This window comes from Lottia gigantea (assembly GCF_000327385.1).
Source record: "Lottia gigantea unplaced genomic scaffold LOTGIsca_10, whole genome shotgun sequence".
Lineage (NCBI taxonomy): Eukaryota > Metazoa > Mollusca > Gastropoda > Lottiidae > Lottia > Lottia gigantea.
The window spans coordinates 1,192,227-1,216,856 of NW_008706747.1; the positions used below are offsets into that span (position 1 = coordinate 1,192,227).

The 24,630-nt window shown below is 35.5% G+C and overlaps 1 protein-coding gene across 1 annotated transcript; it reads left to right on the plus strand.

Moving 5' to 3' along the window:
- The first annotated feature begins 8,107 nt into the window (after positions 1-8,107).
- Positions 8,108-14,681, plus strand: LOTGIDRAFT_184794 (hypothetical protein). The gene is made up of 10 exons (XM_009046084.1): positions 8,108-8,272; positions 8,750-8,832; positions 9,165-9,405; positions 10,013-10,222; positions 10,696-10,886; positions 11,401-11,479; positions 11,718-12,173; positions 12,483-13,295; positions 14,055-14,219; positions 14,587-14,681. Exons 1-8 carry the CDS (start codon positions 8,130-8,132, stop codon positions 12,622-12,624), a joined length of 1,545 nt encoding a protein of 514 aa, XP_009044332.1. The 5' UTR covers positions 8,108-8,129; the 3' UTR covers positions 12,625-13,295; positions 14,055-14,219; positions 14,587-14,681.
- Positions 14,682-24,630: the final 9,949 nt, after the last annotated feature.

Here is a 24,630-nt window from a genome sequence, read left to right on the forward strand (position 1 = left end):
GTATTTGCTTTCATCTATCCAATAAAATCACTGTATTTACAAATTTCTGTGACAAAAGAAATGTGACTATGGCAGTCAAGGTAGCGAACCATATGTAAGCGTGAAAACGTCGAACTCTCCAAACGAAAAGACCTTTAATAATGCTAGTACTCAGACTGCAAAAACCTACCATGTTCTGAAATGCCAACGCGAGCAACGCCAGAGAGCGTATTCTTAGATGCATCAGCATCCGATACGTTACAAACTGTGATCCTGGTTCCAATCTGAGCTGACTCTGGTATGCTGACGGAACTTTGAAGTTCGAGAACGGGGTCGTTCATGTTATTGTTGAACTTGATATTCAGTGTTAAAGGTAGGTACACTATAGCTGATGTTCCATCATTCACGTTAATCTGCATCTAAAATGTGGAAATTATTGTTAAAGATGTGTGTCCTTCTTTTAAGTGTCAAATTAAGCAAACTATTTGATTAATTGGTGTTTCCAATGAATTATCTTGTATTCTTAATCATATCATTATGTTCTTATTGCATATAATTAAGAGTTTAAAACATCATACATGTCCATGCAGGTACACAAAAACAAAAAAAGACTTTTTATTATGGACATGTGAGACAAACTGGTATTTTTCCAAGTCATTAGAACACCTCTACTTTCTATTCATATAAGTATTAGTTCTGCTACTAGAATTCCAGAACCAGGGGATCGTACCCGTTTCTAAAACGGAAAATGAACGGAATCGGATGAAACATTTTTCAGATTGAGATAACACTTGTCACGTATTTATACTGCATCTGAACTGGTTTACCTGTAGCCAGTTAATTAATTGCTGTCCATTCCTAGGGGAAAGGAACAGGCTCCGATGGTTAATTTTTTTTTCAGATTGAGATAACACTTACTACATATTTATACTGCATCTGACCCGGTATAGCTTTAGCCAGTTGAATTTGGCTGCCATCCATTTTAAACAGACCATCGTAGTTCCCATTACCTATTGTGAACTCCAATACATCATTGTCGGGATCCGTGCAGATATTACTTAACTCTGCTAGTAAAAAATTCACGGGCTCGGTAGAGTCAACATTCACAGAAATAGATAGTGGAGTACAAGTTGGTGGTGCGCTATGTACTAAAAATAGAAAAGTTCAATCGATAAAAAAAACAGGAAATACGTGGAGTTTTACGTCCTACATAACAGCATTTTATTGCACTATAATGACATACACCATACAGTATGGAATGGGAGAAATGTGCCCAGTCAAAGGTTGACATTTTTACCAACCCAAAGGCAATCTAAGACTCTCCGTAGTGTTTTTTAGATGATATTTCAATTCATATGAAAACGATTGCCAAAAATTCAAATCAGAAAACAGTGTAGTCAGAAAGCAGCAACAATTCATTCATTCATTCATTCATTCATTCATTCATTCATTCATTCATTCATTCATTCATTCATTCATTCATTCATTCGTCTACCCTATACTATGTATGCCATAATTTTGTACTCTTTAAACACGGCATTCCAGAATATGCACCGAATGTGACTCATCTTACCGTGCAAAATTAGACAAAAAATGCCCATTAAACAAGGGCACTCCTTGGGAGGGATAAACTAAACACCATGATTGACCCACATTGAACAAAGGTTATTATGGTCTCTTACTCTAGTAATAACAATAATATAAGCAATCCTTTTCAGCCTAAAATCTATTGTGTAGTCTCCAAATTCAGAAAGAATTTGTTATACACAGCGTTTACAATAACAACCAGTTTTATGACATCTGAAATCGGGAAAGATTTTAGGCAGGGTGCGCTGGAGTGGGAGAGAGAGAGAGAGAGAGAGAGGGGGTATACTCCTAATTCCATCTGTTCAATTCAAAAGTTCAAAAGTTCCCATTCAACTTTAAAAAAATTGTTTTTTAAGTTTTAAATGGACGGGTGCGCCATTATCTTTTACCAATCACGCTTTAGCCAAGCCAATCAGTAATAGTGTTCACAGCTCAATGTCGAATTTTGAGCCTTCAAATCCATGTGTGTCCAGAATTATCCGCGTTTGAATGTTGAAATGACGACTCGCCATTTTAAGATATTCTGTGATATATAGAAAAGACATATAGAAATAGTGAGTAAAAATATGTAGGAATTATGTAATTTTCGTATATTTCTATTACTTCTGAAGACTATTTACATATATTCAAGATTCAAATCAACCTCCCAAAGTGGCGCAACTGTCCCTTTAAATCAAAGGTTCGTTTTATATTTGGTAAGTTTTTAAACCAAAGTCGAAAATCTGTTTTGTTTTCAAAACTTACCAATATTTTTCGAAAAAGATTTGTCTTAATATTTCGTTCATCAAACAATATTTTGCTTATCATTTTGCTCCAAATTCTATGAGTATTAAAAAATTTTCTCGTTTTCTTCATATTTTTTGATAATTTTGTAAGTTTTGAAGTCAATGGTCTGAATATTCGAACGATTTTATTAGCAAAACAATTAACCCAATATAATATAAAGTTGTTTATATTAAACTTCATTATTACAAAAGCTATAAAACGAAACAATGAAAGAATGGAATATGTTCGCGATCTCAAAGAACATTTTATTCGGCTTGACCTTTCAACTGACCACCTCTTACAAAACACTCGTATTAAAGAAGCTATGTCACTTACTAAAATAGATGGAACAGGATGGAATTATTTATGGATATAAATGGATCTTTTTTCTCTTTTCGTTTTTTTTTTTTTTGTTTTTTTTTTTACTTTTCCTTTTTTTTTGCTTTTTTGTATGTTTGATAGTTTGTATTCAGAACACCGTTCCCCAAAACGGGTTTAAAATGTAAAATACGTTTGATCCACTAGAGTTGATTCGGTCACATGAATGACAGTGGCTCGACTACCATTGGTTGAACCAAGTCCACGGGCCACCATCCCAAGAAAAAATTCAGGTGAGCATATATTTAAAAAAAAATTCCATGGGCCCTCACTCATCTTGATAAGTCACGGGTGAATGAGATCACAAATTCCACGTTATTTCAAAACAAATCCGATCTTTAAAAATAAGGAATTTGGTTCTTCTATTCCTTCAATAATGAAGATAATTTTCGGTGACATATAGACTAACTTAACTTAGATTGCAATTTCGTTTCTTTTTTATACATGTTTTTCATCCCCATTGTAATCTAAGAAGGTTTCTACCAATTCTATAATTTTAACCACTCAAAGCGTGTCATGTGCATCGGTTCCTTGATGACAATGGCGACGAATTGTGAGATAGCTAAACCCTAAAAAGCTGTCATATTGCTCATTTTAGGGTTTTACTATCCTTACTCATCATTGTTATTTAAAAACGGATCCTAAATGAGACGCTTTGTTTGGTTCAAATAATGTCATTAGAACGCGACTGCGGTTACAAAGATGTTAGATTACAGTAGAGGCAAAATATCAGAAAATTAGAAACTAAACAGTAATATTATTATGTGATGGGACTAATAGCAACACACGGTTTATCGAGAACACATACCTGAACTCCATATCAGCGCTTGAATTAAACACAACCACAGCACGGTGGAAGGCATGGTGTCTTTAAATCGAACAAAAAAAACTTTATTTTAATCCGATAATCCGTTAGTCCAATTTTTGTAAGTTCCTTAAAATTTGGTTCCGGTAAATTCCGAACGACTGTCTTGGTTGTCACAGAAGAACTAACTGAGATAGGTGTCAAATATAAAAAAGAAACCAGATCGTTCGTTTACCTAACTCTATGTAATATGATTGTATGGAAATTCGTCAACAATGCGTCCCTTAACTTTGAATACAACTCTTTAGAACCCAGAATAAAAGGCATTACCTCGCCTTTTGAATTATGGCTATTCTTTATTAGAAAAGTAATCTTTATTCTTTATTCTGTAAAATGGTTCGCGGTGGTAATGGCGAACAGGATTTCAGGGATTGGTAAGGGTTAAAGGGTAAAAAAGAAAACTGTGCGGAATTGGATCTTCCTGAACGGAAAATTCGAATTCAAGTCCAAATAGGGAATTGGCCCCTAATGACCTAATGATTTTTGGACTCTCAAAAGAGCAATGCATTTCACCACTATTTTCTGTAGCGTTACTCAAATCCCTTTTAAAAGGTTTTTAGACAAGGGGCTGAAATCGGGGAGGATGTGCCCGCCTGTGCTAGTCAAAGGACTTAACGGGGCTTAACCCCCGTTACCTGTGGTTGATACCCCTTCAGATAAATAAACAAATTTACCCAATTTCTTTTTCTCACAAAATATACGTATGTACGTGATATCATAAAGATATCAACTGCCAAACCACCAAATTGATTCAGATACAACTACCAACTACTACCAATATCCTCAACTCTCTAGGCTGTGGTATCAGCTTCTGCTGGAAGCTGACGTTTACGTGTAATCTGCCAACCAAGATGGAGAAATGTGCTGCCACCGCCAGTGCACTAATCAGATGACCATTTACCCAGTTTTCAACAGCTCTCCTTATAGATATCGAACCCCTATACTCAACCCCCAGCACCCCTAGTTAGATACCCCTCTCCACCACCGATTCTAGATATCATATCTATTTTAACAACCCCTTCCCATCTAATCCAGATATCACCCCGATCTTTTCCTCTCCTCGCCCTATTATCAAAACTTGCCACCCCAAGTTTTAACACCCTTCTAACTCACCGAATCTAGATATCACCCCTATTTCAATTTGAAATTATCCTAATCCTTACTACCCCTAGTTTTAACGCCCCCGATTCTATCTAATACCATGCCAATGTATAGTAAATAGTGCAAGGTTATGGTCTCTATTCATGGGGACAAAAAGCGATATGAATATCTTCTAATGTCACAGTGTAATTAAATGGAAGTTTTATGTCATGTTTATGACGTTGATTCGATATTAATGTACGTTAATGTTTTTCAGACATTAGTCATTTTCTTAGATTGTGTCTTTGTCACAAATAGACGCCATTTTTTAATTCCTGAATTTTTGATATATCACATTGCAATGGGATAAATACCAGACAGGAAGAAACTGTTTACTTAATAAGAAGGAAAAAAAGTGTCTGTGAATTTTTGTTTACCATCTTGCCAATAAAAAATTCCGGATCGACCAATCATGTCTCTGTCGAAAATAGACGTCATTTTTGAATTATTGATATATCCCAATGTAGCCTAATGGAATAAACAAAATAGACAGAAAGAAACAGCCAAAGTTTCTGAATATTTCTGACTGCCATCTTGACAAAAAATTATGGAAAGAAGGCAAATCTTGTTAAACTATGTCTTAGTCTCAAACAGACGCCATTTTTGAATTCCTTTATCTTTATACATCATATTGCCAATTGGAGATTTCGATATTTTCTGTTGCATTCAAGTTTGCATCACAATAAATGCATTAAGCTTATTCCACAATTAACTTAAGAAAAGAAAGCAAAAAACAACTTTATTTTTGAAGAACAACAACTTGGGTTCACAGTTAAGGATAATTTCTACCAGCTGGTCCTTGGCCAAACCTCTTGGAATTGGTCTTTACCGGATTATTTGAACCCATTTACAGCTTGGTTGATTGGAATTATGAGTGAAGATGACTTATTCATGGTCACCGGACTATCACACGCCGATCGAGAATTTAACCCACAGTCGCCATTCATCAAACTTTGCAGTTTTGGACTTTGAAAATGGGCTTAATTTCTGAGAAAAAGGCTAAAAATTTTAAAAAACGAATATTTGCCAAAAAAATAATCAAGATATCCACAAAAAAGAGTAAGAGGATAAATCTAATATTGTTCGAAAATCATTTTTCAAAAATACATTAGGGTCTTTATACTCTTCTTCTCGAAGCCTTAACACATCCATTTTGGAAAGATTTCAAATTCCAGTCAACTGATTGGTCAATCATTAGACAGATTTAAGATTAAGTTTTATTATCCAATCAGATTACTATATTTATTAGAATCTAGATCAATTTTAAAATTTTTTCGAAAATTAGCCCAAAATTTGTAGGACAAGGCCATATCGATTATGACGTATAGCACAATGTCATTTGAAATTCCTATAACGTCAATGTCGAATATATAACGTTATATATCAATAGACCTACTATTTCAACAGACAGTTCAAAAATATAACTATTATGTCCTGTATGCGCTCGATTATTGTGTCCGTCCTATATGTGTTCGATTATTGTGTCCCCCTAGTTCACTTTTCGTCAAGGTCACCTATTTTTTCTTGACAACTATTCCTATTGTCCAAAATGTAGACTACTAAGGGTTGTTGGTTGAGATTTTCGTATCGTGGGTCGTTTTCAAATTATGGATAGAAATCGGCCGCAGAGGGTACTTAAAGTGGAGACGCAGAACCGTTAGGAATAATCCGAGGAATATTAATGGTAAAGCTTTGGTAAGGAACAAGCTACCTAAGTCTGGTGACCTTGAATTAGTCATCTTTCGCCATTATTCAAGTAGGTGAAATTATCCAAGAGAGACGGGCGGTGGGGGGGCGGGGGGGGGGGGGGGGGGTCTAATTCTTTTTACTTACGGGACTGTTGGTGGCATTGAATAAGTCATCTGTCCCCATGCAGTTGACACCGCTAATAATGGGTAGCTAAAAATCTGCTGAAATAACAAAGCTTAATTGTAAATGAACCAGCTACGTCTTATTCCAGTCGACCAAGCTGTAAATGGGTAAGGCTGATCTGGCAAAGATCGATGCCAAGTGGTTTGGCCAAGGACCCCTGTTATCCTTAAATTTGAATAATTTGAGTTCCCAAGCACCTATTTACAGTTCCGAAATTTTACAAAACTTTTTAGCACTAATTTGAACTACATTCCATCGTGAATATTCTTGTCATTGAAATAAGTCTCTGACGCAATGCGACGCCATTTTTACCAAACAAAGCCCAATGCTATAAATAAATATATATATCAATTGCATTGAATACTGTTTGACATTTGATTTCTAATTTAGGCGGTCAAATAGGTATGTTACCATCAAACAAAATCTGATTAAATATTTTTCGAAAAAAAGATCACAGGGCAATACACTAATAAACGGTTAATTGGAAAATGTCTTTGTAAAATTATCGGTAATCCGATTATTAAAGGGTTCAATTCTATTCTATTTCGCCATTGACTTGAAACATACCTATGTAACACTTACGTCTTTTGTGTCTTTTTACAACCGACTTTTCTTACTGAAGTTTTTGACAGTTGAATAATGCAAAGTGTTTTGAAAAGAATCGCCTTTTGGCCCTTACATTGTGCATAGAATGAATGTATTTTCGAGTGTTTGAAAGAACCTTTTAAGCCTTTATGACGCATATATTACCTATACTTCTAAAGTTTTATGGGCGTCAATTATATAGAAACGAGTTTTTGATTAATTTACATGCATAAATAGGCGTTTAAGCGTTCGTTTATGAACCTTTTAATTTCGTTTTTAACATATGCGTTTCTATTTGTGCGTATAGATCTAGCACAATAAGCTATTTTCTTTTTTTCTGTTTTTTCAATGTCGTTGCCAATGAAAAAATTAATAGAAAATACAGGTTGAACCTATTAACCCAATTTGTATGTTGATTTGTTGGCGGTGCATTAACCTCATACGTGGATTTTCGGCGACCTTGAAATGTCTGAGATTTCGTATAGCCTACTACTAATGAAGGCAAATGATATTTTCGACAGTGACGTCATAAACTGGTAAAAGTTTTTTTGTCTGGAATTACAAGAACCACGGATGGTGGTTTACAGGAGATGACCTATTACTATTAGTTACACATTCAAAGGCCTAAAAACTTTTTTGAATCCTTTTAAAGGGATTAAAAATAGGTGTTTCTACTTCCTATGAGTACAGTGTTGGGCCATTAATGGCTTCTTTCTATGTAAGCCTACGACCAGGCCCGCAGCCAGGAATATTTTCCCCCGCCCTGGAAAAATTAGTAAAATTTCAGCCAGGCATTGGGATTTGTTTGAAATAAAAGAAAATTGTTGTAATATTTTCGGATTCAACCATAATTCGATCCATTGGGGTAAAATGTCCAGGCAAATAGTGTCAAAACCAAGGTACATTAGTTGTTGTCTGAGTCCTTTCAACAGTCATGCAGAGTTATCCCTCATCCAAGATGTCTGCGCCCACAACTAAAAACGAGAAAGAGCAGAATGAGTTAAAATATGTTGAAGAACGGGGAATTAAAATCAAAAATGAAGTTGCTAATATACCCAGTGAAAGATCAAAACTACACAATCCCAAAATGGCCATTTGCAGGTTTGTTATGTTTTGACTTTTTGAAATCAAAAATTGGTGTCTGTGAATTGCAGATTTTGGCCATGTAGGAAGTACAGAAAAATGAATAAATTGTAGTTTTACGACCTACATAATGGGTTAATCAAGACGGCAAACTGCACTTTATTGAGTAAATCACGACTATATTTCCAATGCAGCAATGGAAAGAGTTGAGAGATGCTTAGTTTGCTTGTATTGTAAAAAGGTCCTTTTTAGTTTATTACCCTCTCTGAATGACTGGAGGCTTTTTCATGTCAGACTCCCTTAATTGAAACACTGCCAGTGCAAAGCAAGGTTAAGAAATTCGAGTTATATTTTCTTATCAGAAACGTTTTCTTGCATCTTTCAGGTAAGCGAGTGAATTCGCTGAGCTATTCCAGTCCCTATGAATGATTTAGAGACTTGACAAACCAAGGTACTTACTTATTATGTTAGTTATTATGTTTTTTTTTCTTTTAGAGAAATGACATTATTAACTTTAATGGTGGCAGTGAAAGATTCTAAAATTAAACTCGGATGTCTTGAGGGTGTTTCATCATCAGGTAGAAACATTTCAATCTTTTTTTTTTTTTTTATATCTTTTCCATTAGATGTATAACCAATCAGATTAAAAATGCAGATCAAGGATGTTTTGTTTTCTTTATCTTTTCTGGGTGACTCAAATTTTCTAAGACAATCTATGATGTTTTGTTTCATATTTTTCTGCGAGGGACTCTTTTTGCCACTCATGATCTTTGAAAATTTTCATTTACTATGATTTCTAGAACTCTGCAATTTTCACCAAATCAAATTCTATACAGGAAACAGCTGATGCCTAATTGCTCTAATTTCAGAGAGTCCACACAGCTACTATTTTTTGGTTATTTTATTGCAGGTCTTGCGGCTTTACAATGGAAGAAGATGTTAAAAGATAAAATTGATGTAACAGCTGCAACGTTAGATTGTTTGGACAGCATCAACGTCAACTGTAAAAACAATTATATTCATCCTATTCCATTTCCACTGGATTTTACTCGCACACCTGGCATAACCTTACCACAGCAAGGTGAAAAAGAAATTCATGTCTGTCAGGCTAGAACCAATGTCTTATTACACATGGAGGCCTTTGATTTCATGTAAGTTAACATTCATTACACCAATTGAAAAACTAATGTGAGAGCATCTTCACATTGTCAAGGTATTACAAACTTCATACTTATACCTTGACTGCAATAGCCACTATTCTTGTATCCTTGAAGTTTGTAAATGAGGCAATTTGATTGGATTGATGTTAGTGAATACAGCCAATTAGAGGCCTTGTGAGAAAGTTTGTGAACATAAGCCATAAAGTCCGTGATACAAAAATAATGGCTAAAAATAAATGATTGATACACTATATGTAGCCATTTCCTCTCACAGAGACCGTGTATTTTTTTATTGTAGATTTCCCTGTATATTGTAGATTTCCTTTAATATTGTAGATTTCTGGATCCCCACAAATCCTGTACCAGTTATATAGACGGTGTGTTTGTAAATCTTAGACACTTTGGTATATTATGTTTAATCGTATTGTATTTTTCAATTGTAGATTTCATTTATATTGTAGAATTCCAATTTATATTGTAGATTTCTAGATCCCCACAGATCTTGTACTAGCTATTTGACACGTGGGTATGCTAAATTTTGCCAGACTTATTGATTGTAGATTTCCCTTTACATTGTAGATTTCCCATTATATTGTAGATTTCTAGATCCCCACAAATCCTGTACCAGTTATATAGACAGTGTGTTTGTAAATCTAAGACACCTTGGTATATTATGTTTAATTGTACCAGATATTTCAATGTTTGCCCGGTCTCATCAAGTGGTAGAAAGGATGTATTCAGCAGCTGTTATTAAAACAGACTATATAAAAGAGCTTGCAGCCAGAGTAATTCTTGGAAAATTGGCCAGGTAGGTTTGAGTGTAGACCAATCCGATTAAATGCAGATATTGCTGTTTTGTTCCATTTTTATTCTGCTGGATACTTCACTTACCTTCCATGATCTGACAAGATTTTTCTTAGTATGGTGTTCTGTGGGATTTTGACACACTTACATCAAGAGTTAAGTACAAATCAAATCTGGCCTTTTTTTTTTTCTGTGTTTTTTTTTTCTGCAGGGTTGCTACGCTTGCCATCTATGATCTGAATAGATATTTCTTTAATTCGTGTTCCTTGTAAATTTTACCCAGTTATGATTTTCACGGAGCAAATAAAAATACTGTTATAAATAAATTATATTGGAGGAGATCTCTTTTTTGAAATTAAACCAGATTATTTTTACCAGGAGTAAAGGGAGATAATATGTGCTGGAATGAGCTAAAACTTAACAACAATAAGTAAAATCTTTCAAATTGTGTCCTTATCATTAGCCTCTTTTTTCCAGGTCAGCCTCCCAATGTAATAAAGGCCTTGAAGTCTTGTACACCCAGTCTGTAGATGACTTCCTGTTGTTATGTGTCAAAGTTCACAGAGGACCTCACATTGCAGACGCATCCAATCAAAACCTGCGTAGTGTTTTGCACTGTAGAATGTGTGAAGAAAGGGTTATTTTAGAAAAACAGAAAGCTCCTGTTGGTAGGTTACATTTGATGAGACACTTAATGCCTCACGACAACTGTGAAGGTCAAATAAGCATTGCTTTAAGAGTACCCACTAATGATAACTTTCCTCGGGCGTTTGCTTAAAGCTGTCTGTCTCAGTAATGAATGGTAGATTCCCTTGTGAGTGACTTCTTGGTCAAGACTCTTTACTTCCAGCATTTTTCAACTATTTATCCAGTGATAGTAATATTTTGACCTAAATATAGTCCTTAAATTTCGATACTAAGCGAGATAATTCTGAAACTTACATATACACTTAATGCTATATTGTGACTATTGGTTATCTAATGAGACATTATATTATCAGTTTGGATACATATCTTACCACTGATTGCTTTTGTTGACTTTTTTTTACAATTCTTATAGTCCTGAACAACCAGCGTCTGATGTTTGAACTATCAGATCACGTGATCACATGACAATCTGGACTTAGCTCTGGTAAAGCATGGCTGACATTGACTTCTGCTTCTAATTTTTTTTTTAATTAGAAAACCCATATTTACTGCTGCCCTGTACTTGTAATAAAGAAAAAATAGGAAAAACAGCTGTAGTACTGGGACCAATTTGGTAAGTAAAGAAAATACCAAATAGGTAGTATTTGCTATGTGAACTCGCTGAAATGAGTTGATGAATCAAATCGCAGAATATTCTAAGATGCTATACTTGGAGATTTAGTCAAGAGCTTGATTTTACAACACTGAATTTTAATTGGTCCATTGTCAAAGCTCTAAATATTGCCTTAAAAAGTAGGCCTACAAGAAAATGGAAGTAAAACTCAATTTTACTTTCCCTTTTTTTTTTATAGGGCAGGACCAATATTCAAACCAGATTTTCTAGTCAAGATGAAAAATTCAAGTGAAAGTTTAAATTTAGACAAAAAGTCTCTTTCTGTTTTGAACGCCATATTGGATGAAGTGGAAGATTCCATAGAAACAAGGGCAGAGAACTCTGAGTGTAATGAAGAGGAAGTTGTTGACAAGGACACCAAATGTGACCAAAACACAAAACAAACTGAAAATGAATCTGTAACCAATAAAAATTTGGAATCATACACAACCAAAGATAACAGGGAACATAATGGAGGTACACAAAATCTAAAGCGCCCCCTGGATGACAACGAAAATTCAAATTCTCCCACCAAACGCCCCAAACGAGTAGACTTAAAAAATAAAAGTGAAAAAGAGTTGTGGGATCATCACTTCATTCCGTTTTATTATAACACACATCGATGGAAAATGGATGCTGCCAAAAAATTACCAAAGTAAGTGTCGCGCGAGCTGTTAAAATGCATTAGCCTGGAATTGGCTCTATAGGGTTGCTAGGCTGTATTTGAGTTGTTCCAAGTGGACTCTAACCCCCCAGTCAAATAAGAGGCAAATTAGTACAAATTCACAGACTTTCTGTCGAGATCTCTGATTGGCTGCATTAGCTAACATTAATCCAATCCAATCGCTCTATTTACAAATGTCCATGATGCAAGAAAGGTGGCTATTGCAGTCACCTTGACATTGTGAAGATGCCAAAACAGTGGAATGCCTAAAAAGTTTATGGTTTTATATTTTCGTTTCAGATTAGCTGAGCTGATCCAGTTGTTGAAATCAGATGGTTTTAGAGCCAGTCGGACTCATTTTGATTCTAAGTGTATCCGCACAGATGCCTCGTTGAAACAAATTGCTCAGACTTTAAAATCACATTGTAATGTTTATCATTAGAAATGAAATGAATGGTTTTACTCTTTTGCACCAAATTGGGCAAATGAAGACAAGCAATCGAGCAATGCCATGCAGTGTGCCATGAGGGAAATAAGCCTATTCTTTTTCAATTTCCAAATGTCGAGGGATGTGTACAACCTGAAGTGCATAGGCCTTGTGTTAACCAGGTTATATCCAGGCTCAATCATGGTGTAACTAGGAAAACTGAAATACACTGTAATTTAACATTTATTGTATAAAGAACACATCTATTTTAAAAAAAAACTTAAATAGTAGAGATTGCAGTGGTCGTTATGTAAGGGTGTCCTGTATACACAAGTTGACTCGATTGCTTAGTGTCCCTTATATACACGATGTTGCAATGGCTTCTTCCCCATCTTCGTATCTGGAGAAATCCTTACTGTACAAAAAGCACAGGTTACCAATCTTCTGGATAGCTTTACAATATATATTTTCGAAACATGCATATCTGCACGCCTCCAAACTTATAGATTCAGATGAATCTATGAGGTAATTCAAGTAGCAAAGTCCACGGCTTGGGTAATACATTAGATTATAACAGGTATTTGTGAGGCACTGGTCTCGACACTCTACTTCAGTATCGAAGTTGAAATTGACTTCGCTGTCCTCGTATAAACCAAGCTTTTTTATCATATCGTTATCTTGACAATCTGAAACATAGACAGACTAAATTAGAAATATAGGACTATATACTAAAGTTCTTTGGAGACTGTGTATCGGTGTATATTAGTCTGTTATCTGAAGGACTAGATATGGAGTATATACCAAGGTTTTTGAGGACTGTGTATTAGTCTGTTATCTAGAGGGCTAGATATGGAGTATATACCAAGGTTTTTGAGGACTGTGTATCGGTCTGTTATCTGAAGAGCTAGATATGGAGTATATTCCAAGGTTTTTGAGGACTGTGTATCGGTCTGTTATCTAGAGGCTAGATATGGAGTATATACCAAGGTTTTTGAGGACTGTGTATTAGTCTGTTTTCTAGAGGGCTAGATATGAAGTATATACCAAGGTTTTTGAGGACTGTGTATCGGTCTGTTATCTGAAGAGCTAGATATTGAGTATATACCAAGGTTTTTGAGGACTGTATATCGGTCTGTTATCTGAAGGGCTAGATATTGAATATATACCATAGCAAACCCAATTTAAATCCTCAACAAATCCAAAATTCTACTTCCACGTGTTCGTCAACTCAAACTCAACACCACGAGCGCAATGGACGGTTCAATAAGCTAGGGATAGCTGGCAAGATGCCAATATTGGGAGATCCCTTCCTGACATCACTGTCAGAGACTTTTCTCTCCTCCTGTGTTCCCTTTTTATCTTCACGGATTCAATCATCGTAAGGACACGTTTTGAGACTGCGTATCGGTGGAGATGGGCATACATTATTATAGTGTAAAGCTCACCTGAACAGATTATAGTCATTACCCATTGATTGTTGTTACAACTTAAGACACCAGTCTTACCATTGCCTGTAAACCCAGGGTTACACTCGTAGACCCCATAGCTCTGAGTATACCATGTCTTCATAATAGCATTTGAGAGATAAGGAGCAGGTGGACACACTGCGTCTGAAAAATGGAATTGATAAACTCGCAACTGCCATTAATGTATAGTGGAGGGAAGCTCAAATCAACTTTCGATTCAATGACTCTCACTGAATCCGTTGCAATTTCCACTGTTGGAAACCGCCTTGTATTTTGTCAAACGCGGCGCGTTAATAGCAGTCAGATTAAACCAGTGCATCTGGTATACCAGTTTCTCGCAAAATCTTTTGATCAATTTTGTCGCAATGGTGGTATTTCTCGATGTTAAATGCAGCTATGGACTTCATTTCGTGAAAACACGGGTCCTGTAGCATCCCCCAACACACGAACACACCCTCTTGAGGAAAGATCCAAAAAGAGTTTAAAAATGTTGATTTTAGATTCAGCTTACCAGTATTTTTGATCAGAACCATAAAAATGGTGAGAAGAAGTAACTGGAAGATCGGCATGGAAAACATCGTACTATTTCTGAGGTTGACAAACTTCTGTAGTTTAATTTAATATTTTGTCGCACTGAGTACTATTTATAATGGACTTCATTCAAAAAAATTATATTTTCAATGGTTTCAAGGTATGTAGTCGTTTAAATACTTGCTTTTAGTTTTAATTAAATATAAAGAGTTATATCGACTATCTGTATGTTTTAACTAAATATAAAGAGTTATATCGGCTATCTGTATGTTTTAACTAAATATAAAGAGTTATATCGACTATCTGTATGTTTTAACTAAATATAAAGAGGTATATCGACTATCTGTATGTTTTAACTTAATATAAAGAGTTATATCGACTATCTGTATGTTTTAATTAAATATAAAGAGTTATATCGGCTATCTGTATGATATAACTTAATATAAAGAGTTCTATCTGTATGTTTTAATTAAATATAAAGAGTTATATCGACTATCTGTATGTTTTAACTAAATATAAAGAGTTATATCGACTATCTGTATGTTTTAACTAAATATAAAGAGGTATATCGACTATCTGTATGTTTTAACTAAATATAAAGAGTTATATCGGCTATCTGTATGATATAACTTAATATAAAGAGTTCTATCTGTATGTTTTAACTAAATATAAAGAGTTATATCGACTATCAATATGTTTTAACTAAATATAAAGAGTTATATCGGCTATCTGTATGTTTTAACTAAATATAAAGAGTTATATCGGCTATCTGTATGTTTTAACTAAATATAAAGAGTTATATCGACTATCTGTATGTTTTAACTAAATATAAAGAGTTATATCGACTATCTGTATGTTTTAACTTAATATAAAGAGTTATATCGGTTATCTGTATGTTTTAACTTAATATAAAGAGTTATATCGACTATCTGTATGTTTTAACTAAATATAAAGTGTTATATCGACTATCTGTATGTTTTAACTTAATATAAAGAGTTATATCGACTATCTGTATAAACCCAGCGATTTAATTGTAGAGGAACTTAGTTTGTACAAATTCAAATAAGCGATGCTGATGAAAATTTTTTTTTTAAATGTGCTCATATTATTGAATTTCTATAGCAATTAATTTTATTTATCATAGTTAGTATTTTTTGGAATTTTAACAGCTGCTGAAATTTCAGAATATCGCTATTACGAAATTCGAAATTCCCCATAATTACTAACTATGACAAATAAAATTAATTGCGATAGAAATTCAATAATATGAGCAAAACATCGTACATCAGCATCGCATATTTGTATACATTCAGTAAACATATCTAAAGCAGCTTTACTCATACAATATACTCCTATCAGGGGAAACTAAAATGCTAACTTATTTGCTATTCAACAAAAAAAAAACCAAAGCACGTGCAAACAGCTAAATAACCCATATAAAGATGAAAAAAATTACTGATGCTTTATGAATAATCCTTGATTGAAAAGTGTTAAAGTTTTTTTGTCCCACCCGATATAGACGTAATACGTGATAAAATACACATTTAAAATATAGTTCCCCTACAATTAAATCAAGGGGTCTCGTTCCTAAAAAAATCTTACGATATATATTCGTCGCAGTCTTGAATTTTACATTTTGACGTGCAGCCAGTGGCTCAACTACTATAGTTAAAACTAAAAGCAATTATTTAGACCACCACATGCCTTGAAACCATAGAAAATATTATTTTTTAAATTAAGCCATTTGTAAATAGTAACATAGTACTCAATGCGGCAAAATATCAAATTACTCCCTAGAAGTGTACCAGCCTCAGAAATTGTACGATGTTTTCCATGCCGATCTTCAAATTACTTCTTCTCACCATATTTATGGTTTTTGTCAAACATACTGGTAAGTTGAATCTAAAATCAACATTTTTAAACTCTTTTTGGATCTTTCCTTAAGAGGGTCTCAAATGCTTTATATAGCACACGTGGCCTCGGTTTTTGACTAATATATCACCACGGTCAGATTTTACCTACTGGAGTAATGGTTTCCCAAACTTTGACAGTCCTAACACCCCGATTGGCTGTATTCCTTTGTGTACAATCCAACCAAATCGCTGCATTTACGAACGTCCGTGATACTTGCAGTCAATGTATTAGATGAAGTATTGTAATAGCTTGACATTGTGATGATAGGCTATGATGATTGTGACTTTATCAATTCTATTTTTCAGACGCATTTTGTCCACCTATTCCTTATCTCTCAAATGCTATGTTCACTAGATGGTATTCGCTGACCTTTATTGGCTACTCGTGTAACTCTGGGTTTACAGGCAATGGTAGGGCTGGTATTTTAAGTTGTCACGACGATTATTGGGTAATGAATATACTCTGTTCAGGTGAGTTTTACATCATAATAATGCATGCCCATCTCCACCGATGCCCTCCAGGGTTCAATCCCGGCATAGATCGGTTTACCCCTGTCAGTGATGTAGGTAAGAGGGGCTGGCATGGAAAAAGCGTCTAGTCGTTCAGATGGGACAATAAACCGAGGCCCCGTGTGCTACAGGCTGTGCACTTTAAAGATCCCTCGACAGTTTGAAATCGAAAAAGAGCAGGCTATTGCCGCTGTCCTGGCAAAATTTCCCTCATTGTACCCTGCATGGCGTTGCCCGTCTTCATTAGCCCACATGGTGCAGATTTTTTTGGATTTAGATAGGGTTTGCTATGCTATGTTTTTAATGAGTTTGAGTTTGAGTACACATGTAATTGCAGCTTAATAGACTACTACGCAGTCCTCAAAAACCTTGGTATATACTCCATATCTAGTCCTCTAGATAACAGACTAATACACAGTCCTCAAAAACCATGGTATATACTCCATATCTAGCTCTTCAGATAACAGACCGATACACAGTCCTCAAAAACCTTGGTATATACTCCATATCTAGTCCTCTAGATAACAGACTAATACACAGTCCTCAAAAACCATGGTATATACTCCATATCTAGCTCTTCAGATAACAGACCGATACACAGTCCTCAAAAACCTTGGTATATACTCCATATCTAGCTCTTCAGATAACAGACCGATACACACAGTCCTCAAAAACCTTGGTATATAATCCATATCTAGCCCTCTAGATAACAGACCGATACACAGTCCTCAAAAACCATGGTATATACTCCATATCTAGCTCTTCAGATAACAGACCGATACACAGTCCTCAAAAACCTTGGTATATACTCCATATCTAGTCCTCCAGATAACAGACTAATACACAGTCCTCAAAAACCATGGTATATAATCCATATCTAGCTCTTCCGATAACAGACCGATACACAGTCCTCAAAAACCTTGGTATATAATCCATATCTAGTCCTCCAGATAACAGACTAATACACAGTCCTCAAAAACCTTGGTATATACTCCATATCTAGCTCTTCCGATAACAGACTAATACACAGTCCTCAAAAACCTTGGTATATACTCCATATCTAGTCCTCCAGATAACAGACTAATACACAGTCCTCAAAAACCATGGTATATAATCCATATCTAGCTCTTCGGATAACAGACCGATACACAGTCCTCAAAAACCTTGGTATATACTCCATATCTAGTCCTCCAGATAACAGACTAATACACAGTCCTCAAAAACCATGGTATATAATCCATATCTAGCTCTTCGGATAACAGACCGATACACAGTCCTCAAAAACCTTGGTATATACTCCATATCTAGCTCTTCAGATAACAGACCGATACACAGTCCTCAAAAACCTTGGTATATACTCCATATCTAGCTCTCCAGATAACAGACCGATACACAGTCCTCAAAACCTTGGTATATACTCCATATCTAGCTCTTCAGATAACAGACCGATACACAGTCCTCAAAAACCTTGGTACTCCATATCTAGCTCTTCAGATAACAGACCGATACACAGTCCTCAAAAACCTTGGTATATACTCCATATCTAGTCCTCTAGATAACAGATTGATACACAGTCCTCAAAAACCTTGGTCTATACTCCATATCTAGCTCTTCAGATAACAGACCGATACACAGTCCTCAAAAACCTTGGTATATACTCCATATCTAGCCCTCTAGATAACAGACCGATACACAGTCCTCAAAAACCTTGGAATATACTCCATATCTAGCTCTTCAGATAACAGACCGATACACAGTCCTCAAAAACCTTGGTATATACTCCATATCTAGCTCTTCAGATAACAGACCGATACACAGTCCTCAAAAACCTTGGAATATACTCCATATCTAGTCCTCCAGATAACAGACCGATACACAGTCCTCAAAAACCTTGGTATATACTCCATATCTAGTCCTTCAGATAACAGACCGATATACAGTCCTCAAAAACCATGGTATATACTCCATATCTAGTCCTCTAGATAACAGACCGATACACAGTCCTCAAAAACCTTGGTATTAACAGACCGACACGCAATCTCCAAAGAACTTTAGTAGATACTCCTATATTTCTAATTTAGTCTCTCCATGTTTCAGATTGTCGAGATAACGATATGATAAGAAAGCTTGGTTTATACGAGGACAGCGAAGTCAATTTCAAATTCGATACTGAAGAAGAGTGTCGAGACCAGTGCCTCGCAAGTGGCTGTTATAATCTGAAGTATTACCCAAACTGTGCACTTTGCCATTTGAATTTCCTCATAGATTCATTTGAATCTGTAAGTTTGGAGGCGTGCAGATATGCATGTTTCGAAAATACATATTGTAAAGCTATCCAGAAGATTGGTAACCAGTGCTTTTTGTACAACAAATTGTTCTCTAGATACAGAGATGACGAAGAAGCCATTGCAACATCCTGTCTATAACGGACACTAAGCACTCGAGCCGGCCATTGTATACAGGGCGCCCTTACATAACGACCACTGCAATCTCTACTATTTAATATGTTTTTTAATATAGATGTGTTCTTTATACAATAAATGTTAAATTACGGCATATTGGAGTTTTTCTGATCAAGCTGACCAATATCTGTCAAAGATAGCACTCCAAGGCTACAGATATTTACAGCCCTGAGCAATGTGTGGCTAGTTGGAAGGGATTCAACGGCAGAGGAGTTCAAGTGGAGAGGAACTCAAGGAGCAGTTGAAAGGGGATGGGTTCAACAAGGAGGAGTTTAAGAGGAGGTGTTCAAAGGAAGGGAGTTCAAGGTGGGGGGGGGGGGGGGATTAGAGGGGAAGTTCAATAAGGAGGAGTTCAAGGTGGGAGAGTTTAAAGGGGAGGAGTTCCATTGGGGGCAATTTAAAGGGGAGGAGTTCAAGGTGCGGAGTTCAATTGGGGGCAGTTTAAAGGGGAAGAGTTCAAAGAGGGAGGAGAGTTCAATAAGGAGGAGTTCAAGGGGAGGGAAGTTCAAGGAGGAGTTTATAGGGGGGAGGGGGAGTTCAGGGGGAGATGAGTTCAAGGAGGAGGATTCAAGGGAGAGGAGTTCAAGAATAAGGAGTTTAAAGGGGAGAGGGGTTTAAGATGGAGGAGTTTAAAAGGGAGGGGAGTTGAAGGAGGGGGGTCTTAAAGGGGAGTAGTTCAAGTGGTGCTTAATTCCTTGAATAAAAGTGTGAGTGAAATGAATAGAATTTTTTTGAAATATTTGCACTTAAATATTGTAGGCTAGGCAAAAAATTAGTTTTTTTTTTTTACACGAAGAATCGATAAAACCAAGAGTTGACTTTGGTGAACTGTAGGGTGTATCATTTGGCAATCCTCGGCAGTTTCCGTTGCCAAGCAATAGTAGACTGTTGTGACCTATTGACCCTAAAACTCTCACTACCATGTCCAAAATTTACTCACCACCATCTTTAGGCGCTTTATTGTCTTGATCATCAAGACATATATCTAGTTATTGTTCACGTATTAATTTTCGGTCAGGATGATCGAGAATTATTTGGCGGAAACTACAAATCCAACATGGCTGCTTTAGTTGTAATAAATTTCAAAATTTAGACTTTTACTCAAGATATACCAATTCTTTGCACACGCTTTTCTTATTTTAACATGTCTTTGTCACAGATAGATGATTTACAAGAAATTTCAAATTGGGACAGGCATGAATGTGAGGAGAAATGGACTGAAACATTGCCAAAAGTTCTTGAAAAATTGTCAAATTCATGTTCGTCTGCTTCTGAAGAAAAATTTATGGCCATACAAATTCTGTGCAACCAATTTCTACCTTGTCTGAAGCTTAAAGATGCAGAAAAGACTCTCTTTAGTAAATTTTGCAGTGAAATTGAGACTGTTTTTCAAGATTGCTTGAGCTTGATAGAGGATTGTTTGCAAATGAATCAAAACGCTGAAGATCGAGACCAGGAATTTGTGTGTGAACATGTCAATCAATCTCTTCGAAGGATGTTCACTCTATTAGAATGTGTGGAAAACTGTTTGAAATATGTCAGTGCATGTGACCAATCAATATATATTCATGACATTTCCTCTGTACCAAGTTGCGTGGTTGGTCTAATTGACAAAACGTACCAGCATTGTAAAGAAAGCAGTCAAACATACAAAGATTATGACTTAGAAATGTTCTCTGAAATTCTGTCAATGCTTTTCAAGAAATCTCATGCCATACAGATAAGCTTTCTGAGCTTAATGGACAAACTCCAAACCCCTGAATCTCTTTCAGAGAGAAATGTCCATATTTTGAATTCTGTGTGTACAGGATTGTTTCGTATCTGTCGAACTGTTACATCACTTGATATCAAATTAATTGTCAGCTTATGGAAATCAATTTCAAGACTTTTAGTCCAGTACATCCAGTTTCTTGGCGATGTTGTGAATGTTAGTGAAATGGTTGTGTATTTATGTCAAGAGATTCAGTCTGGTTATCAATATCTACTGCAACAAATGCCTGATCAACCAGATGCAGCATGGAATCAATCTGATGAAAAGGGATTCCAAAAATCAGTGAAAATTCTTGGTTTTCAGATAAAAATATTGATCAGTTTATGTAAAGAATACTTGAGTTTTCTACATGAATCGAGAACTGATAAAGATATTTACGATATTTTAATATTCATTCACAAAAATTCTCCCCAATGGTTAGAAAAGACGATGTCTGTCGTTCACAGTGACGAAATTAATCGCCAAGTTGTTATATCATGTGAACCACTTTTGACAATTTTTATTGAACGCCCTGTGTTCAGAGACTGCTTGCTAGGACCACTAAACATCCCGGCCGAAAACAGCTTTGGACATCTATTGATGCTGATATCCATCACCAAATCCTTCTCGAAAATGTCTGAAGAATCCCAAGATACGTGGATGGGGATTACTAAACCTTATGAAAAAACTCATGAAGGAATTTTAGAATCTATTTTCTGGTTAATTGATAAATGTTTCTTGGAGTTGACTGACGCAAGATACCGACTGCCTGGGATCATGTGTTCTGGCTCAGCTCAACGATTGGTCAGTCTGTATGAATTTCTGGCCACTCATATTTGTGGATTTATTGGGAGCCTTTTAAAACGCTATTTCACCATTTTGGAAGCAACGCTACTCAAAAATCTATTCAGTAAGAATCCACTTGTGCAACTGATGTCTGTAGATTGTTGGTGTTTTATGGATCGTTTTGGAAGTTCTGATTTGTGTCGATTCCATGTCAAATTTCTTTTGGAAATTTTTGAAAATGTTTTGGATTATAAACCTGTGGCGTCAGAGAATAACTCTGTAATTGTTGTTATTCAACGATTATTTTCATTTTTAGAACCAAATGATCAGGTAGATTTGATGCTAATGTTTGCAATACCTGTGAATTTTAACTTCTGGTGTATTTGTCCTATTAATAATGGAGCTTTACACCCTCAACAGAAAAACATCCTCAGAGATGTTGTAGTGGCTTGTACATCAAAAATTGAAGAATGGTTGAAATTGTCTAGCAAAACAGCTGCATCAATATCCACAGTCTCTCAAGCCCTTGGTGTTCTGAAGAATTTATTCAGCTCTGGTTTGGTTGTGGAGTTAAATGATCAGATCAATGACTTAGCTGAAAGGATGTCAACTTTGTGGACGTTTTTAACTTCTAATGAATGGGAAGAGAGTTTAGAAATGGAATCTTTCTTCGTTCTGATGATGCAAGTTTTACCATTTCTTCAGACATATCTTTCAGATCGGATATTGGTTGAGATTTTTACACTTCTGAAAGAAATAGTATCCAGTCCTCAATCACTACTACTCTTGAGTGAAGTTATCAAATTTATTGGAAGATGCAGTCCTGTTTACTTTGCATCACCTCAAATCCCAGTACTTATTCAAGATATTTTGTTGACGGTATCAACCAATCGTAATCCTTTAATAAATCATGTGACTCTAGAAACAATCACTGAATTTGCTGAGCAGACACCTCATTGTGAAATTATTCCAAATTGTTTGAAAGAAAATAAGAATTTGGAATTGAAATTAGTGAATTTTGTTAATAAAACAATTTCTCATGAAGCAAATGTGCCGAATTTCTTGAAATTTCAGGAAGGGAAGATTAGCAGTGATGCCATTATGACATGGAATGAGGAATTTTGTGGAGAAAAGTCTTCTGTCAAAAGCACCCTACCATCCAAGCCTCCTTTAAAGAGAGCTCGACTAGATAGCGAAGAGTCCAGTTATGAGATGCTATTATCAAATCTTCAATCTGATTGGTCAATATTTGAAAATTTGGCTAATGGAAATCCAGTTCCAGATTGGTTTAAAACTTCTGTTAGGATTGTAATGGACAAATTTTATGAGAATGTTTAGTTAAGTTGTTTATTTGATATACATGAAATTGTTTGATTACAGGAAAAGTAAAATTTAAATTTGAAATAAGTTTTTTCTTTAAGATTATACAGCATGAAATTCATAACAACATATTATTATTTTAACAATATTTAAAGATGGGCTTCCTTATATTTTAGTCTCAAATTAAGCAAACTATTTAATTAATTGGTGTTTCTAATGAATTAGAATTGCTGAATACAAGAGTGTGCCAAAATCACTGTGCACCTATAATGCTGTGCCTAAATAACATTGTGCTGAATATGAGTGTGCCTAATTGAAATTATGCCTAAATCACTGTGCCTAATGAGCTTAATGTTTGTGCCTAAATCACTGAACCAATAAAGCGTTTGATGACATCATTAATAGCAAAATATACTTGTATCTCATAAGGCCCTTTGAGATTACTGACATCAAACACTAAGTTTTAGTGGAATAGCAGGAACCACAGACAAACTACAAATCAAAAACAAAATACTGGCAAATCATTGGTAGCATCTGAACATGTCACATTTTTTCTCAAAATGTACTGTTAGTACAGAATCAATATTTGGTCTGAACTGTGAAACATAACGAGCAAAAATAATTATTAATTCATAAAATTACACTGGATGTCAATTTTTTGTTGAAATTAAATAAAATGAAAGAATAAAATCATCGCTAGGGAAACAACCATGGAGCAGGCAAATGTAATTTTTGCCTGATCATGTCAATTAAAAGGACACACATTGCAAATATCAATCATAAAATATTTCATGATGAAAAGTGGTATCAGGTGTCTAGAAGAGTAGGTATGTACCCTGCTTATCGACATCAACACTTGTAAAATTTGTGAGGAATTTTGAAATTCTTAGATATCAGGCAAATCAATAGGCCTATGCTTGTGGCCAGTAGCTAAGAGGTCAAGAAATATTTGTTCCTCCAACCCAACCATATTTTCGATGACTTGTTGAGTCCCCCCCTCCCCCCTCCCCCTCCTCCCCTGGCTAGCTGTGTTCCCCAAGCTTAACTTAAGATTCGTTATTCATTTTCAACTGTCAAGCAATTATCCACTTTTTTGTCACAATGTTGTACATCTGTACGGAAACTGTCCAGTATTGCCGAATGTTTTTACTTGACAGAAAAACCGAAGATCGCCGAATGTCTATTTCCATTGGTGTATGCGGCCTTCATATTATTAACACAACTTCCGGTTGGAATATTAGTGCGACTTCATATTCATGTTTTTGCAAAATCCGGCTGATAGT

What these genes read in the sequence shown, in the direction of transcription:
- LOTGIDRAFT_184794 (XM_009046084.1), top strand. Translation starts at nt 8,130, where the DNA reads ATGTCTGCGCCCACAACTAAAAACGAGAAAGAGCAGAATGAGTTAAAA. An exon ending in TGAGGGTGTTTCATCATCAG is followed by an intron (nt 8,833 to 9,164) that starts GTAGAAACATTT and finishes ATTTTATTGCAG; the next exon opens with GTCTTGCGGCTTTACAATGG. An exon ending in GCTGCCAAAAAATTACCAAA is followed by an intron (nt 12,174 to 12,482) that starts GTAAGTGTCGCG and finishes TTTTCGTTTCAG; the next exon opens with ATTAGCTGAGCTGATCCAGT.